This window comes from Camponotus floridanus, unplaced genomic scaffold (assembly GCF_003227725.1).
Source record: "Camponotus floridanus strain SB8 unplaced genomic scaffold, Cflo_v7.5 scaffold134, whole genome shotgun sequence".
NCBI classification, from domain to species: Eukaryota; Metazoa; Arthropoda; class Insecta; order Hymenoptera; family Formicidae; genus Camponotus; species Camponotus floridanus.
The window spans coordinates 218,390-237,627 of NW_020229253.1; the positions used below are offsets into that span (position 1 = coordinate 218,390).

The 19,238-nt window shown below is 25.3% G+C and overlaps 2 protein-coding genes across 2 annotated transcripts; both read right to left on the minus strand.

Moving 5' to 3' along the window:
- Positions 1–3,749: 3,749 nt before the first annotated feature.
- Positions 3,750–8,347, minus strand: LOC105250425 (mucin-2). Its single transcript, XM_025406155.1, has 4 exons — positions 8,257–8,347; positions 5,028–5,161; positions 4,693–4,860; positions 3,750–4,249 (listed from the first exon to the last, which is right to left on the minus strand). Exons 1-4 carry the CDS (start codon positions 8,278–8,280, stop codon positions 3,853–3,855), a joined length of 723 nt encoding a protein of 240 aa, XP_025261940.1. The 5' UTR covers positions 8,281–8,347; the 3' UTR covers positions 3,750–3,852.
- A 6,743-nt stretch (positions 8,348–15,090) lies between these two features.
- On the minus strand, positions 15,091–16,883 carry LOC105250330 (keratin-associated protein 19-2-like). The gene is made up of 3 exons (XM_011256357.3): positions 16,768–16,883; positions 15,815–16,004; positions 15,091–15,306 (listed from the first exon to the last, which is right to left on the minus strand). The coding sequence occupies exons 1-3, from the start codon at positions 16,783–16,785 to the stop codon at positions 15,260–15,262; spliced, it is 255 nt and encodes an 84-aa protein (XP_011254659.1). The 5' UTR covers positions 16,786–16,883; the 3' UTR covers positions 15,091–15,259.
- Between the last annotated feature and the right edge of the window lie 2,355 nt (positions 16,884–19,238).

Genomic DNA, 19,238 nt, shown 5'->3' on the forward strand with positions numbered 1-19,238 from the left:
ATAATTTAATAATTAAATTTACTTGTCAAAAATGTCTCGATATTTGTATTTTGATAGATTCATCGCGTAGAAATGCAATTCTTTTCATTCTCATCAAATACTTAGTTGTTTCAGTATATAATCGTACAAAGGTCAAAATCATGTTTCATGTGACCTTAAATCATTGCTGTCGGCTATCATCAGGACTAATTGAAATGATCTTTCTGATTAATACTTATATATCGACGTTTTTATATTTTTATTGATCTGACCGTAAACAGTAGATAACTCCCGTGGCATTGTAATTATCCATGAATGAAGTTTGCTCCTAAGTGATATTAACCTTTCACTTAGTATTTGATTTTCCACTGAATGAAAGAGATTGTTAGAAAAGGTCAAGATTGCTGCCCGCAGGTTTGATCGATTTTGCCGGATGAATTGTTAAAGGAATACTATCGACAAAAAAATAATAAACTACTTTTATATTACTTATTTATTTAAAAAGAAAATATTTTTGAGTGTGTGTGTGTGTGTATTCCATAAATAAAGATCTCTTTTTACGAAAATTTATTATATTTTTTAATTAATCTCGATACGAAGTTCTCTTATGCAAACGAAACCTTCTTATGACTGCCTGGTACAGCAATTGAATGCAAGGAGGATTATACGATGTGTCTCGTATTGTAATGATAAAGACCGATTCTCCGCAAACACTTTATTATCATCGGTTAACTTAGCTGCGATTCTAAACTACCAACTCTATCAAGGCTGACTATGACAAAACTGCGATTATTTTATCGACCAAATAAAACTTTCTTACTTTAATATGAAACATTACGTATGAATTCACTATTTAAATTTTAATACATAAATATGTTTGTATAAATTGTTTCTCATAATTTCATCTTTATAATTGATATATATTTTATTCACATTTTATTTGAATTCTTAAACAATTCCTAAAAAGGATTTTTAATATTAAAATTAACACAAATTGTTTGCATTTTATACTTTCATAAAAAGTAATCTCCCTGATATAAATTTCAATTAAAAATATTTTATTAGCCGTTCATTAAGCGTTCATTAGCCTTAAGATTGTTTTTTGTTTTTTACTCGTTTTTATTTATTTTTTTCGTTTTTTATTCATTTTTTAATTATATTTTTTTGTTATATTTTTTTTTATTATGTCATTTATTATTCATTTTTTCTATAACTCTACACTTTCGTATTAAAATTAACTGCGATAACTTCGATTTTTAGATTAAAGTAACTAATTAGTTTTCATCTCATTCATAAACTATAGATTTTGATAGGTGATTTCATGATTAGTTCAGAAATTAAGAAATTTTATGAATTTATAAAATTTAAATACAAATTTAATTTTTATTAAGCCATTTCTGATGTTAACATTTCGCATCTTAATAAAAAAATTAATTGTAATTTTCGTGTATTTAAAAACACTTTAAATTCGAAGCAGCCAAATTATTTCTACATATATGTACATAAATATATATGTATATAAATATTTAAATGTACAAAAATTTAACAAATTTTTGTATTATTAAAATGAAATCAAAAAAGATAAAAACTAAAACTTTATAATTAAGATATAATAATGCATATGCATGTTTAAGAATTATCATGTATATGTAAGAATTAGCATGCGTATTTAAATTGTCTTAAATATTATCTTACACATTCCTGAATTCATAAAAATTCGGAAATTCCAGAGGATACAACCAATTCATTACTAATATACTTTTTTAACGCGATGAAAAAATATAAGGCCTTAAACTATTTATAGCTATATGATGAATTAAATTTTAACAAAATGTATGATGTCAAATCTTTATTTTTATCTCTATTGTGTCTAAAATATTTCTATTTTGCCTTTTTTTAGTTCTTATTATTATGGTAAGAAAAATTTATCACTAAATACACACACACACACACACACACACACACACACACACACACACACACACACACACATTGTCTGGCTATAAAGTTTTAAGACTATCTTTACCAAAAATAAAGAAGTCGTTATATCTTCAATATTAATCTTCAATATCTTCAATATTATCATTTATTTTTCAATATATATTCCTTCTAATTCCACACAGAACTTAGCGCGCTCTTCTAGTTTATATAAGGTGTTTTGAAAATCCGGACTGGGACGCTGTTTAATTGTCATAACATTGCTTTGAATCTTCACATCGTTAATTAGGCTTCTTTTTGATTTTAAGTTTGGAGGAAAGAAGATAATTAATAGGAGCCAAATTGAAAGAATAGGAAGGGTTGATAAAGTTCAGTCACGTTTTTATATATTAAAAAATGATTATAATTATGGTTATACGCCGGAGTGTTATAATTAAACAGAAACCAATCATCATTCTTTTTCATCTCAGGTTGTATGCGGCTGATTCTTGCGAGAATTTTTTCCATGATGGTCTTATAAAATTCAAAATTAATTGTTGTCCCTTGTGGAATAAATTCCTTATTAATCATGCTTTTCACATCAAAGAAAGCAATGAGTATTGTTTTTATTCTTGACTCTTAGAATCGGAATATCTTCGCTCTTAGTGAATTTTGTCCAATTCATTCTGCATTTTTTTATTTGTTTCTATAGTAATTTTGCTCAATTTTATACAAAACTTGATCGCATACCGTTGCTTGACTAACGCTCCCATGACGAGACAAAACAAACACGTCGTACAAAGATATATTTTAGATATAATTAACTTATCATTGAAAAATTGTGTTTAGAGATTGTATTAGATTCGAATAAAACTAAATTGCACTGAACTAATATTGATAACTTAATAGAAGAAACGTAGTTAAAGATTAATGCAAGAGATTTCAAGTGGCGAAAGACAGATGATGCTGTTTAGACACGTTTTATAAAATTAGTCCTAAAACTTTTATAGTCAGACTGTGTGTGTATGTATATATATATATATATATATGTATATATAATGTATTATGTTTATAGAAACTACATATATAATACATGAATAATATATATTATATATACTTATATATATTGTTGCGTCCCTATACATAATTCTCGTATTATATTGCATAACAGAAGATAGTATTCTAAATATTATCTAAATATTATAATCTATTGATAAAAGGAACAAAAATTTGCATCTTAAACATTAATGGCGTTACTTTCATCATTTATTTGTTATTACTTATTAGTTATAAATTAATAAATATTATAAAAAAATATAAGTTTATTTTCATAATTTCATTGAAGTATTATATTATTCAGCGTTTCGATAGCTATATTATTTACACTGTATATTGCAGGGTACATATATTCTATATATATTCTATACTATCATTACAATGTTTATATCTTTTGTTTAATGTAACTATTTTCCAATTTATTTGAAATGCACACAAGAATATCATTTCATTGTTAAAGATATTTAGATATAATTTAAATATAATTTTAGATATAATTAACTTGTCATTGAAAAATTATGTTTAGAGATAGTAATAGATGTATTAGAAATTTATTTATTATTAATTTTATGTCTACTTATTTTTTTATTATGTCTATTCATTTTTTAAGTTTTTTTAATTTTAAGTGAATTTTCTTTCGATTATATATTATTTATATATTAAGAATTAAATATATAATTTTGCTTTTATTTATATTATTATCGAAAAATAGATTTTAACAGTTGTTAAAACAGAAAAACTATGCAAATAGTTTTTTTTATAAAAATTTTTATTTTTTTTATGTTTGGACTCAGCCATTGGCCATTAAATGAAATATTCTTGTTATTAATATTAATATTATTTTAATATTTAAGATTCGTGCATTTCACTGATCGATAATACTCCTCAAATTTTCAACTCTCATTTGGGGTATGTGAAGGCGGGCAGATATTCCTTGGGAGGTAGGTACTCGTAACCTATCGGAGGTCTCTTCGGTGTGGTCGACGGCATAGTCGGTGGTGGAGCCGGTTTGCCAGTCGACCTATATGTCGTTGTACTTGATTTTGGTATTGGAAACACTGTATACCTAGGTGTTGGATATGGTATTCGCGTCGGCCGTACTGGTAGGTACTCTCTCACAGGTGTCGGTGGTGGAAGATATGTATGTCGCTCATACGGGGGCAGGTAGGTCGGCTTGGGTGTGGTAGTAGTTGTAGTCGTAGTGGTGGTTGTAGTTGTGGGTGGTGTAGTTGTAGTTGTAGTTGTAGTCGTAGGTGGTATAGTCCTCGGCGGTAAATAAGTAGTTCCTGGCGTAGATCTGACAATAAAAGTTATTATACTTATAATTCAAGTGGTAATCTTTTTAAATGATGATACTTAAGATTAGTGAATTGATAACGTTGATAAAAAGATAGATAAGCTGCAAAATGTATATTAAACAGGTGAATCATGTTATGATAAAATAGATGTATTCAATCATTATAAATGATGTATTCAATCATTATAAATGATGTATTCAATCATTATAAATGATTGAATGTTTGATCGTGTTGTTACAAGTGATCGAATAATCGATTTCATTGGAACGATAAATGATCGGAATGCGATAAAATGATTTTCATTTGACTGAAGAATACATAAAATTTTACAATTAAAGTTAAAAGTTATGTATAAAATATTCGCGGAAAAGAGACATGACACATGATAGTGATGTTTATTGTAATTATAATTAATATTTAAAGTTATAAAATATATTCATACTTTCTCGTTGTAGTCGTTGTAGTTGATGTAACAGTAAATGCAACATTTGGAGTTTCGTAAACATATCCACCTGGAGTATAAACGTAGCCCTCCGATTCATCCGGTTTTGGAGTTATATACTCATATCCCGAAAAGGCTGGCTCAACTACTATGGCATCTTGTCTTTTTCTGTTGACGTAATTATATAGCTTACAAACATATAATACTTAATAAAAAATAATGATTTATTATTATATAAATTAATCACGATTATGAATAAGATGATTTTAAAAATAAATTTAATTAATACATATTATACAAAAATGTTTCAATTTTAGATGTTTGAATATACTTACGATGAAAAACCAACTGGTGGCTGTAAATCTTGAATTTGATAATTATTCTTTATTACTCGTTTACTTCTCTCATTTGCATTTGCATAATACGTAGAGAGTACGGCCACTAAAATGGCCACCCATAACAATTTCCACTGTAACATAACTTACATTATAATAATCGACCAAATAATTAATTTATTGTATTTTTTTACGTTATATATTTTTTTATTATATATTATTATATATTATATATTATATATTATTATATATTATATATTATATATTATATATTATATATTATATATTATTTACGTTATATATTATTTTATATGCACTATATTTATATAATTATATTTATATAATCAGCACTCAATATCATATAAATACTATTATTAAATATTTATTAATAATATTTATTAAACATTATATTAATAATTATTAAACTCTTTTTCTATTAAAATTTTCTGGATAATTACTATGTGAAATATGTATTGATTGAAATGATAAAAATACATTTTTATTCTGGTTTCAAAATAATTAATCATTCATATATGCGATAATAGATCATCTCTATGGAATAATCTCATCGACGATTTCTTTTTATCCGTAATAATTTTACATAACGCATCTCAGCCACGAAATATTACGTAATACGTTGAGCATAAAAAATTCGCGAATGTGATATAGTGTATTATTTATTTATTAATTAACGTTTGACAATGCAACAATACCATTTTTCGTAAATTATATTTCTTTCATTTATAAGTATTAATAAGATAATAAAAAAAATTTTTATACATACTAAACAATATTAATTAATTGTAAGGATGAGACATTATTTGAATTCTAATCTTGTGCCTATTTTTAGTCCTAGTACAAAAGACTTAAATAAGAATTTTAATTGAATATATTGTCGATGAAAAACAATTGAGAATTTCATTAATCCTACCTGTCGATGCTAACCGATTTAATTATTCATTAAATATCTAAGTTACATTTGATTAACAAATTATTGTGCAAACGGGCGTGAAAATAGTTAATAATAATAAAATTGCCAAAATATTACCATCATATAATTTCAATCTTTGATGATATATTTCTTTTTATTTTTGATATAATTTTTATTAATTTAATTTGCATAAGATCGCAAATCAATGAGACACTTATTGTAATTCACTTTATCTGAGATTAATGAAAAGACGCAATTATATTACGCTACGAGATTTTTAACATCTTTATTAATATGCGAACCAAGCAGTTTGATGGATGAATAATTTTTTATTGAACAAAATTACACGACTGACTTTTGTTTAATAGAAATGTAATTGCATTATTTAATCAGGAAAGTATTTCTATTTTAATTTATATATTAAGCAGAAATAGATATTTTATTAATTTAATAACTGGAAATTGCAGAAATATGACGAAATATAAATCCCTAACTAATGATCTTTCCCAACTACGACAGCATTTGCGTCATCGATGCAAGCTTGTTTTGGAATTAATTTACGAATCAGTCAACATCGTAAAATGAATGTTATACGAATGGAAATTGATGATAATATTTTATTTGCATAAAACGTATTTAGTATTCGTGAAAGAAGAGATATAAGTTAAATTATTTTTATAAAATTAATTATTTTTGTAAACTATTTTTGTAAATTATTTTTATAAAATTAATTATTTTTGTAAACAAATTGGTAAATATGGAGAAGCTATTTTTCTTAAAAATTTTGTTACATAAAAAGAATACATGTATATATAGATAGTCATATATTTTTTTAAATAAACTTTCTAGTATAATTTATTCTTTTAATGAATTTAATAATTAAAAATATCTTGTTTTTTACATTTTAAAATAGTATTACACAATCAAAATTTTATTTGTAAAATATATTTACAAAACAAAAAAAGGATCTTCCTTCTATTTCTTAATTATAAAGCAAAATTGTTAATCTACTAGTTAACATAATGTTGAAGTACTTTTAATCAATAATTATATTTCATAATAACAAAAAAATTCGTAATACAGTTAGTGAATAAAAATAAGTATCTTTAAATTATAATTATATCTTTGAGAGTAGAATTTGACATATTTATTTCAAATTTTTAATTTTCAGTCTCTTATTACTTTTTTTTATTCACATACGAAAACGATTTGATTAATCAAATATTTTTTATAAGAAATTTTTTTTTTTACTATAAGAAGACAATTTTAAAAAAAATATACATTAAATGAGGAGAATTTCGAGATAAGTATAGAGTTATAGTAATCTGTAATATTTATAACTTCTTCAAAAATTGTATTTCTATAAAAGTTGTCTTTCTATTAACTGCCGCGAAAAAATTGTGTTCCATTGGATTTGTACATTTGATATTTGTATCGCAAATTTTATGCGTTATCATGACACATATAATAAGATTCTAATCTTAAAATATTTAAATGTCCTAAAAAAATATATACATAACAATAAAAGCAGCATAAAACTTTTTTCTTAAAAATTAAAAAAGTTTATAATTAAAAATTAATAGAATATCTTTAAGATGAAATATCCAATTAAAAAAATTCTGCCACGAAGCAGACAAATAATAAAATTTTATTTTAGTTTAAGAAAACAATTTTAAATTATAATTTAATATAAAAAAATCTAAAAAACTTGTACTATAATTTTGTGAATTAAAAAAAATTATGCTACATAAGATTTTTGTCGAATAAAAATCGAGGATATTATTTTATTATCATTTTCCATAATATTTCTTAGCAAATTTATATATATTTAAATAAAATAATATATTTGAATAAAACAATAAAGATGACAGACTTGAGAAATTATAATTGAAATATATAAAATTAAATTAAATTGACAAGCCATACAATATTTATGAATTCCTTTTTATGTAATATTGTCTGATTTTTACTATTTTTTCAAATATGTCATCACTTTTCCTTTTAGTTTTTATATTTTTATTAATTATGATATGTTTCGTATACAAGGACGTAAATATTTCTAAGAATCTCAGGATATAAAAGACGAACGATGATGACAATTGTACAAATTTTATCTCTTGACTTCGACTTTCGACAGTAAATGATTCTCTACAAGATCACTTATTTCACTTTTCAAGTATTTTCTTCGACAGTAAAAGAACTCGCAATTCTTTCAAGTTTATCCATCTCCGCGATTGTTCGTATATATTTTCTCTCATGTCACTTTAAGTCCATGATTTGTGATACACTGCTACTTACCATTTTTTTTGTCGCAACAATCATTAAAGAAAAAGATCGAAACAAACGGACACTTTAAAACGGGAATACATGCTTTTCACTCAGGAGTGTATCCCGAGAAATAACTTCTTCACCTACAGACTACCGAAATTTATAGGATTTATTTTACTAGTTAGTGGGGAAAACATTCGAATGTGATTATTATCACCAAGGGCAAGACATCTGCGGGAAGATGCTATAATTCTTCTTTCACATATATACATAAGATTGCGAGAAAGAGAAATATAGAGAAAAAAATGAGGGAATGAGAATAAGCATTTCGTGAGAAAGTTATCTACGATATTCCAATACTTCGAACCAACCGAAGATTGATGCTGAATGACGACAGTCGAAGGACTCCGTATTTATTCCTGATCATGGAAAGGAGCCGTTGACAAATATTCGAAAATTATGATTACGGGAGTTCAAGGACTTGCACGCAATTAAAAAAAGAGGAATTTTGATTGCATCGCTAAATGGTGCATATGAATTTCTTTCATTAAAAAAAAAACGTGAGTTTGATAAACGTGAGTTTGGCGTTATGAATAGTATCTCGTTGAAATATTACGATAATGTTATTTTAGTAGATTATTTCATAATTAAAAGTTTAAAAAAATATTTAAAACTTACACTATTAGCAATATATATATATATATATATATATATATATATATATATATATATATAGTATACATATATCAAATTTTTTGGTGAATTGTACTATAAGTTCTATCTTTTTGTATAAAATATAAATAAGATATGATTGTAAAATGTTGCAACTTTATATTATTCAAAATATATATTATTTAAAATTTAATATAATGTAACCATTGTTCTTACTTTTTCTATATCTTTCTCTTTTTCTCGCTATTTAAAAATATAAATAATTAATAATCAACAAATAATCAATTAATAAATGAATAAACTTGTTCAAATGTCATGATAGTCATAATCTATTACATCTTATTTATATTCTATACAAAAAGACAAAAGTATTGAAATTTATATTGCAATTCGCCAAAAAATAAATATATGGATATTGAAATGCCAACAACACCAAGCCTCATTTTATTCCTGTACAATTAAGCAACGAATGAATTTAGAAGTCGATGATTATCATACGATAGCTGACGTAACGCCAAACTACTCGCGATTGCGTTGTACCTCTATCAAGTTTTATAACATTTTTGTTAAATTAAAAATGTGCGCAATCATATTAAACAGAGTTAATAAAGCAAACTATTTAAATATTATTTTATTTAAAACATGAATCAGACAAATATATATACATGTAACTATAAAACTTTTAAAGCAGATAGACGACAAATATGATTGTAGAAAATGTGAAGTTTATTAATAATAATTAAATAAATGCACGAAAAAATATTTTGATATTTACAATAAATACAGTTTATTATTTTTAATTGTTTAATATGATCTAACAAATCCATGTTAACATAATTTTAAAAATCATTATTGTTAATAAAATTATAATTGTTAAGTTTAATTGAGACCTTCTTTTTGATTGCTTTTGTGTCTTTATAAGCTTATTAATAAGTACAGAATCGAAAGAATAAAAATTTTTCTATCTTCTAATAAAATTTTATTGACAAGCAGATACGTTATATATTCCCATAATTTACATCTTTATATTAGTTAATTATGATAACCTCGGTTTTTGGATTAGACTAATTTTCATTTTCGTCCATGAACTATAGATTTTATCGACTAATTTTGTAGCGAGTCTATAAACATTAATTTTACGAGTTTCTAAGAATTTAAATATAGATTTGACTCTCATTATTCCATCAACTATAAGCTATATAAATGTTAAAGTCTCGCATCTTGATCGAAAATAATTCTTGCAAACTTGAAAAACATGCTTTATGTTCGAGCTAATTAAAAAAATTTATGTGTGTATATGTGTATATTATACATCTGAAAATGTCTAAATCATTTAAAATGCATTGATAATGTATTACATGCATTTAAGAATAATCATGCATCGTTTAGAATATTATTTTCCACATTCTTATAATCATTGGAGTTCAGAAATTCCGAAGGACACACTCAAATCATTATCATGCATTTTTGGCGACCAAAGATATGAGAGAGGACCTTCAACTATTTATAGCCATATGATGAATTATTAATTAAACTTTTAATAAGATGACATTAAAATATTTGTATCTTCTTCCCTTCCAAAGTATCTCTAAAATTTTATTTTTATGCTTTTGTTAAAATGGAAATACTATAGAAAAAACCATATAAAAAACAAAATTTTTATTATAATTGTGAACTTTATTTCAATACAAATTTACAAATAAAATGCAAAATAGTAATAAATAAAATTTTTAATATAATATATTTTAACATAATACAAAAATGTATATTTCATTATAATTATAATATAGAAAATATATTGCAAATTGTATTAGGAAATTTTATTCAAAATATTATGCAAAATTTAATACAAAATATGTAATTGAAAAGAAGATACAAAATAACTTATATAATATTATATGTACGATGTAATTATTATCATTTTATATGATAATAAAAATATTCCAACATTTAGAGGCGCATTTTATAATTTACAGTTATAATGTGCATAAGAAATCAAATGTAGAATTTAATCCTAAATTTATTTTTAAATATTCATTTTATGCAAAAATTTTGCGATCAAAAATAAGATATACAATTTATTTTGTGGACAAATGCAAACAGGATAAAATAAGCTTTATAATTAGATTAGAAAAAAATAAAATAATCGTATTATTGCTACGATCAATAAAGGATAACTGACCCAACGATTAAAACCAGATCAAAATCCCTCTGCCGAGTGACACGCTGGTTAATATCTGACAGAGAGAGAAGACCAATCCTAAAAATGGAAAGTGACTTCAACTTATCTTATTTTTATTCCAGGCCCCGCGGAATCAATCCACAAAGAAAAGTTAAATGATTCATTAAACGTCAGAAGTCCTGCTACAGGAAGAAATGAATCCCCGATCTTCCTGATTGCTCCCAATAACAGTAACTTTAATAAGATTTCATTTAAGAAAGTATTGCATTTAAAATTTTATCCCATTCTTTACTAATTATTTATACAAAGTTATAAATATATTTTAAAAATTTGCAAATAATATTTTTAGAAGATAAAGTTAGAACGTATTTTCAATATAATTTAAATGTGAACAGAAATTATTGTGGTGAAATAATATTAATATATTAATTATAATATCACTTTGTATAGCTGAGAATTAAGAATATACATGTATGTAATGTGCAAACATTTACTTCTTATGCAAATGATGTTGCTTGCTTTCATCACGATATATCAATAATATATAAAGTGCGCCTTTGATAAATCGAGTTTGAAAAAATACTCGTGTTATAAATGCAAACAATATGTCTGAAGGTAATATAAATGACAAATAATTTATAAATTACTTACCGCATAATGATGCTCCGTACGTTGTCCAATACTTTTTTATTCTCGATATTCTTTTCCTTCTTGTTTGTCCTTTGTTATTTCTTCGTGGCATTCACATTCACTTCCGAAAACACGATTAATAATAAAATTAGTCATATATGCAACGATTGCGAGATCCTTTACACGACACTCCCGATCACGGAATGATTACACGAAGCATTTTATTATCAAATTAAGGAAACATGAAAAAAATGATTCGTCCAATTTCTACATCAATTTATGCGCTACTTACAAATGCTTATTCTTCATATTGATATATGTATAACATACGAATATTAACATAAATTATAAGATCAAAAGATTTATAATTGAAAATAATTGAAAGTCATAATACAGTAATCAATTATTTAATTATTAATTTATATTTTATATTTTTGAATTAATAATTCACTCTCGACAATATACGAACTATTTCGCATCACTACCTTATTGACCGAACGTCGCCGTACGAATAAGACCAAGACCGTGACATGTAAACACAGTACGCCATACGCCGCCAAAGCCGAACGTTGTGTTATTGCTCGTTTGTTATCGAAAAATTTTACGTATCTTAACATGAATACGTAGCAACGTTAACATGTATTTTAACATGTATACGTAGAATATTAAAATATAGAAGAGTATTTTAGATTATATAAATTAATTATATAATTATTTGTTAAAGAATTAATGTATCACGAAGCCTTTCATTATATAATATTAATTATTTCCATCTACAATTCGATTGTTTTACTGTGCGTTTTCAATACGAATTATATTTAAATGATCGGAAAATAAAACGATAGTGTCGCAGATGAATTATATTTGATTCTAAATATCATTAAAGAAATAATTTTTGCTCATAAAAGTCAATTTTGTATCGAAACGAATTTATCATTTTAAATTTCTGTTACTGATTCTTACTTAATTAAATGAATAAATTATGCGAAATACGCGCTTCGAAAATGTTCATCTCGAATATATACAAGTATTAGTTATACATTATTTATAAAAAAGAATTAATTATATTATTATAATAAATAGTTTTCGATACTGATCGTGGTCGCGTCTAGAAAAGGAATTTGACGGAGTGTCTACTAAAAAGTGTTGAAATATTTTACACATAAAATAAAATGTTTTATTTTTGTACTTTTCGATGATTAAATATAATTCGGATTAAAAACGTGTAATATATGTATAAAACAATCAAATCACAGGTTTGAATAATTAACATAACGAAAAATTCCGAAATACGTCTCAACCGTTTAATATAAATAATTAATCTATAATCTAAAATATTTTTCTATAACATTCCGTGTATAAGTATACATATATAATATGTTAAAATACGTAAATTCGATAATAAATGGAGAATAACACGGTGTTCTTGGTAACGTATAGCGCGCTATTATTTACATACGACTTTGTTATTCACGACCTTGTTATCATTCTCATAGCGACACTCGAGCAGCAAAGTAGCTATATGGAATATGTCGTGTACCATCGAATTCTCTTTCTAAACCGCAAGCGCAATTAATATCGAAACGTAATATGCTCTCTTATGATATAATAAAGTGCATATTTAGTACATTTGTTCCGCGATCGGGAGTGCCATGTCTTGCGATCGTTACGTATATGATTAATCATGTTTTCGTGAGTGAATGAATGTCACGAAGAAACAGCAAAGGATGAACAAGAGAAGAAAAAGAGATTTAGAAAAGCATCGACATACGGAATAACGGAGATAGCTATGCGGTAAGTAATTTATAAGTTATTTATATTTTACAAAAAATAGATATATTACGTGTTTCTTTTGGATAATATTTAATTTTTTTTATTTTTTAAATATATATATATATATATATATATATATATTCTTAAAAAAATAAAAAAAAATCCATAATTTCAACAAAATGATAATTTATAATTTTGTCACTGCAGTTCTTCTTTGATTAACTGAATAAATTATGCGAAATATACGCTTTGAGAACTATTATTATGATATATGTAATTACATATTATTTATAAAAATGAATTTTTGGTCGCGATTGCATTTAAAAAATGAGTTCAATAGAGCGTTTCATGTTATTATTCTCTTGTTCCAACGTCATTACGAATAACAAGGTGATGGCAGCTAAATACTAGTAGCGCTATACCTACGTCACGAAAGTGTAATAATTAATCTGTTATTTATAATCAATATATCTATTATATAAAATATTTAACACACTATGAAATAAATGCAAATTGTTCTGTTTCTTGAATTTTAAAAATTAGTTAATAAATATAGTTAATAAATATAATTAATAAATAAATAAAATTAATCGTTAAAAAATAAATAAGTAGAAATTAGGTCAAAATTGGCAAATAAGAGCAAAATTTTAATTTTCTTTAATTTAATTCTAATCCTTTTTCTCTCGAGTTTCTCCTTGTCATATTTATTCTCTTGATATTTGAACTTATAATTTAATTAATACATTATGAAATATTAAATATTCAGAGCTATAAATAGTTAACAGTATCACAATGTGAATTTTTTTAAATTCGCATTATAAATATTTTTTAATATTGCGATATAATTCACGTAAAAAAAATCATCAAACATGAAATTTGATTTGTATTTTCAATGAAATATCTGAAAGATGTAGCCGCATGGGTTTCATGAAGCATTTGATGTTACACAGTCAGTCTTCGACACAAATGGCTGTAATATCTTACTAGAAATACATCTTACTAGAAGAAGAAGAGAGGGAAGAGGAAAAAGAGAAAACAAGACAAGTTGTAGAAAGTGACAGTTGACCTATAATAAAAAAGACAAAGAGATCCTTATAGTGTACGTATTCTAAAATAAAAACTAAGAAGTAGAAACTAGAATAAACTCTAGGAAGACACGATGTCAATAAAAATTGCATAAGTGAATGCGTGTTTCTCTTTGAGTACACTAAAAACAATTCATGATCAATCGCACCTGTCATGCTTTGCATAATCATTCGCATAAATATACATCTACTTTTGTGGTTGACGAAGAAATTACTATCTTTCGTATTTATAAAAATAAAGCGACTGATTATGAATTTTCACCGATTGTATTAAATAGTTATTAATTTATTTTATTGACAGCACTTAAAAATGTAATAATAATAGTTATTTAATTAACTATTATTAATTATCATTATTGACGATAAAATTTAATTTTTAATAATGCACAATTTATTTTCTTTAAGATATATTCACATTTTATAATAGGATTATATTTATATATATGACATATGAGTGTTTTATATAACATGTTATGGGATTTTATAATTCTTTAAAAGAAGTTTTGTTTTTAATTTTTTCTACAGACATATTAATCTTATATTAATCTTGGCGCTTAATCAGACTTGACGATAAAAATATATAATAGAGAAAAAGCGATAAATTGAATATGATAGAATATTGTTTCTGAATTCAACTCATTCTTCGGATGATGTTCCAGGGAATCCAGAAGAAAGACATCGTTTTATGTCCTTAATAAAAGCCATAATGACCGTAATGCCCGTAGCCATACGGATATCCTAAATAGCAATGAAGAAATACTTTAATATTTTTGTGTGAACGATTTCTTTGTTAAATGTGTGTGTACACGTTCTGAACATAAATGATTTCTTTGTCATGAATGCATAGTGTGCATATATAAGCTATTTTGTACAATTTGCGTAATATAAACTTGTGTAATAAAAAATTGTTGGATCATACAGAACCTGAATAATATTGCATCATTACAAGTCATTTATTTATCCTACTAGCAATTAATAAACTGAATACATTGACGTACATATATAATATATGCTATTGCAAATATATTTTTGTATATTTTTTACATTTAAAATATTCAGAATTAAATAAAGAAAAATTACTGTGTGTGTGTTGTATAATATATAAATAATAAATTATTATTTACATCTTAGATATTAAAATGTTACATTAAATTATTACAATATACGCAAGAGTGATAAAAAAAATTTTTCTGCCATGCGATTGCGATAATATTGTAAATTGTATAGATTTTACTATAAATCATACCATATCCATAACCATGACCATATCCATGTCCACCATATCCGTGACCATAACCATGGCCATAGCCATAACCATGGCCGTAGAATGGATATCTATAACCGTACGAGTATGGATAGAAGCCATATCCGTAGCCTAAATATCCTGGTTTTGCAACTGCCACACTGATTGCAATGGCCAAAAATAAAACAATATACTGCAAAATCAAAACAAGTAAAAAAGTCGGTTTATTAAGTAAATTTCAAATATATATATGTATAACTTTTGTTAAGATAATAATTTAAAGAATTTTTTTTAATACCATAAATAAAAAAAATAAGATTCATGTAATATGCTTATTTTTTTATCTTTGCAATAGATCGATATAAAAATTACTAATAAAAGCGATAAAACCAAGTTTTACAACAATTTTTTATTAGAATTTTTAAATATATAGATAAAATAATTTAAAAATAGAAAATAAGCTTTTAAAATATGATACATTTTTAAATGCATGTAACATCGCATTTCTACATATTTTTTATGATAAAGATAATAGATAACAAGTCTTACATGTAACAATTAATTGTTGAATTGCTTAACGTAGATATCTTTACGGCACGATAATCACGCAATAAAATTTATTATTTCAGAATGTATTTTTTTAGATTCTATTTATATCCTATTGAAATATATAGTAAAGTGAATTTCGCCTTTTTTAATTACCAATAATAGATAATATATTTATGCAATGTGAAATTTATTCTAATATACATATAATAATATTAAGAATTCATAAAAATGTAAGTTTACTTAATTATATTATAATTAAATTAATTATAATTAAAATATTCACATATGTATTATATATAAACTTTAGTGTAAAATATTTCTCAATGAGCAAAAAAGAGATTTGTGTTAAATAAAACCGTAATACTTAACTTCTAGATCAATCACGAATCAAGTTCTCTTGCACTTACAATCTTTAGAGACGCCATTCTTTCTCGTGATTGCAAATATAGTCCAGCTGACGCTTTGTTAACGATCGCACCTCTTTTTTTCTCATCTATCGTCGCCGAACACCACTATCTATCGTTTCTGCGATACAGGTTCTTTTATAACAAAGACGAAGTCCCTTTGCGAGGCAGTGGACCCCCCACGAGCGGTACACTTTTCCGAGCCCCGTATTGGCCTCCGCCTGTTGTGCTAATAGAAAACATTGTTACCCTGAGATTATGTGAGTTGCGACTTTGCATTATGAAACAACAATGTACGGTAACGTGTGACGAAGTCACGTGAGTGCCCGCCCGACAAGATGCCTTGACATCCAAATTTCTTCCCCGACGCGGTTGCTCGCGTGTATCCACGGCGCCGTAACCCTATCATTAACGGCAGAAAATCATACATCGCAATCGTCAATTACAATATTTAATGCCGCTATAATGTAATCGTTAATTGCTTATCGTCGACAGTAATGTCCGGATCCGTCGAGGGTAAATCCCAGCAGTAGGTCGGAGTGCTATGGAAAAATAGAAGCTCTCGAGTATCGTAACCGAAATAAAAAGAAAGGTGACAGACATTGGGAGATCTGCAATTGCGCAAATTGAGATTCTGTTACAAAATGTATAGTTGATGAAATTATGTTGATATATTGTGCCCGCGCAATGACATATACGTATCCGATTTGCCAATTTCGTAATGATATTCTTGGTCTTGCAATCTACAAAAAAATGAATTGGAAAATGAGAAAAATTAAGATATGAAATCTTTGCTCGGTTAAATCATTTAAAGTTGATGTCGAGACAAAAATCATATTATTTGTAATCCTTTAAAACTAATTAAAATATAAAGTGACTTCAAATTATAATTTATTAATTGCAATGGGGCATACAGTCAAGATATATGAGCCGAATTTGCTAAATCGAAAATTAATTAATTCGACAGAGCCTTCATATTTTTTTTCATGGATCCTGCTGCAGCAAATATACTAGTTTATTTTTATCAGATTTAAAAGATATATTCTATTTTATCAATCATGTTTCAGTTGAATACATGCATCACTTTATCATACGTGGAAATCATATAAGGTTTGCATAATTCTCGTATAAAATAAACAGAAAATATATATTATAATACATATGTATTAAAAAATTATATTTTGGGAGAAATTACCTAATAAAAATGTGATAAATATTTTTAATGCATATTCTCAATAGTAAATAAGAATCATTGAGATTTTATATATACAGTAACAAAAAAGAATTTGTTAATATATACTATTATAAAAATTTTAAATAATTTTTAAAACTATTATTTGTTCCGCTGATTTATTTCATAATTTATGATATAATATTTTTATTTCTTCATATTTTATTGTTATACAGATTTTGCAAGAATAATAAAGATAATAGATATATACATCTCAATTGATTGAAACATCATTGATAAAAATATTTCATGACTGCTTTCATTTTTATCTGTATATTTTTTTGTTATCTTTACCTTCACAGTCGATTATCCACATCGAGTTAACTTATTTCCGCTCCCAGTAAACGAGATCGAATGTGTCGATTGATATTCTAAGCGAAGAATTTTTTGCACGTTATATAAATTGTTATGTATTTACCTTGAATTGTGCGTCACAATAATTTATTTTATGACGTTTTAATCTTCTTGGAGACATTAAAAACATTTTTAAAATTTTCTATTTATAATAATTAAATATCAATTATAAATAAATTTCAAATATCAAAATAATTGTGTAATTATAAAAATAATATATTAAAACAAAATACGTCTTAAAATTATATGATTGTATTTACCTTCTGTTATATTTATGTCTTTATAATTAAAGATAATAAAATTAAATAAATAAACGTTTAGAATTTGTTAACAGCTTTTTTCATAGAAATAATTGTCTGCAAATTAAGTATTTTTAATTTTGCATATCTTATATAATTACGTTTCATATCATTGATGATACGCAGTAAATGCTACGCATATGCAAAATCGTTATGGAGGCCACGAAAATTACTGGACCATGCATGCCCTATACATTATTGTCGAGACAAAGAAATAATTGCATAGATAAAGGCCAGCAATAATCATGAGAATATTTTCTATATCATAATTGTGGGAAAACACTGTAATGAAGACCGATGATAAATATAAATGTGCGTGTCGCGTAGCGTCCATAATTAGTGTGCCCGTTAATTATCAAATTCTCTCTCCTTCAAACAAATCATGCAATGCGATAGCAAATAAAAATCATAATATTTTTCTGTCTGTGTCAATTTTGTTATTAATTTTATAATTTATTTTTTTAACGAGACGAATATTATAACAATAGCATTAAAGCATCACTTATCTGACAGAAGAAGAATAAAATATATGAAAACTACTTGTAATATATTTTTAAATTTATAATACATCTCCTTTTTTTTCCTTTACA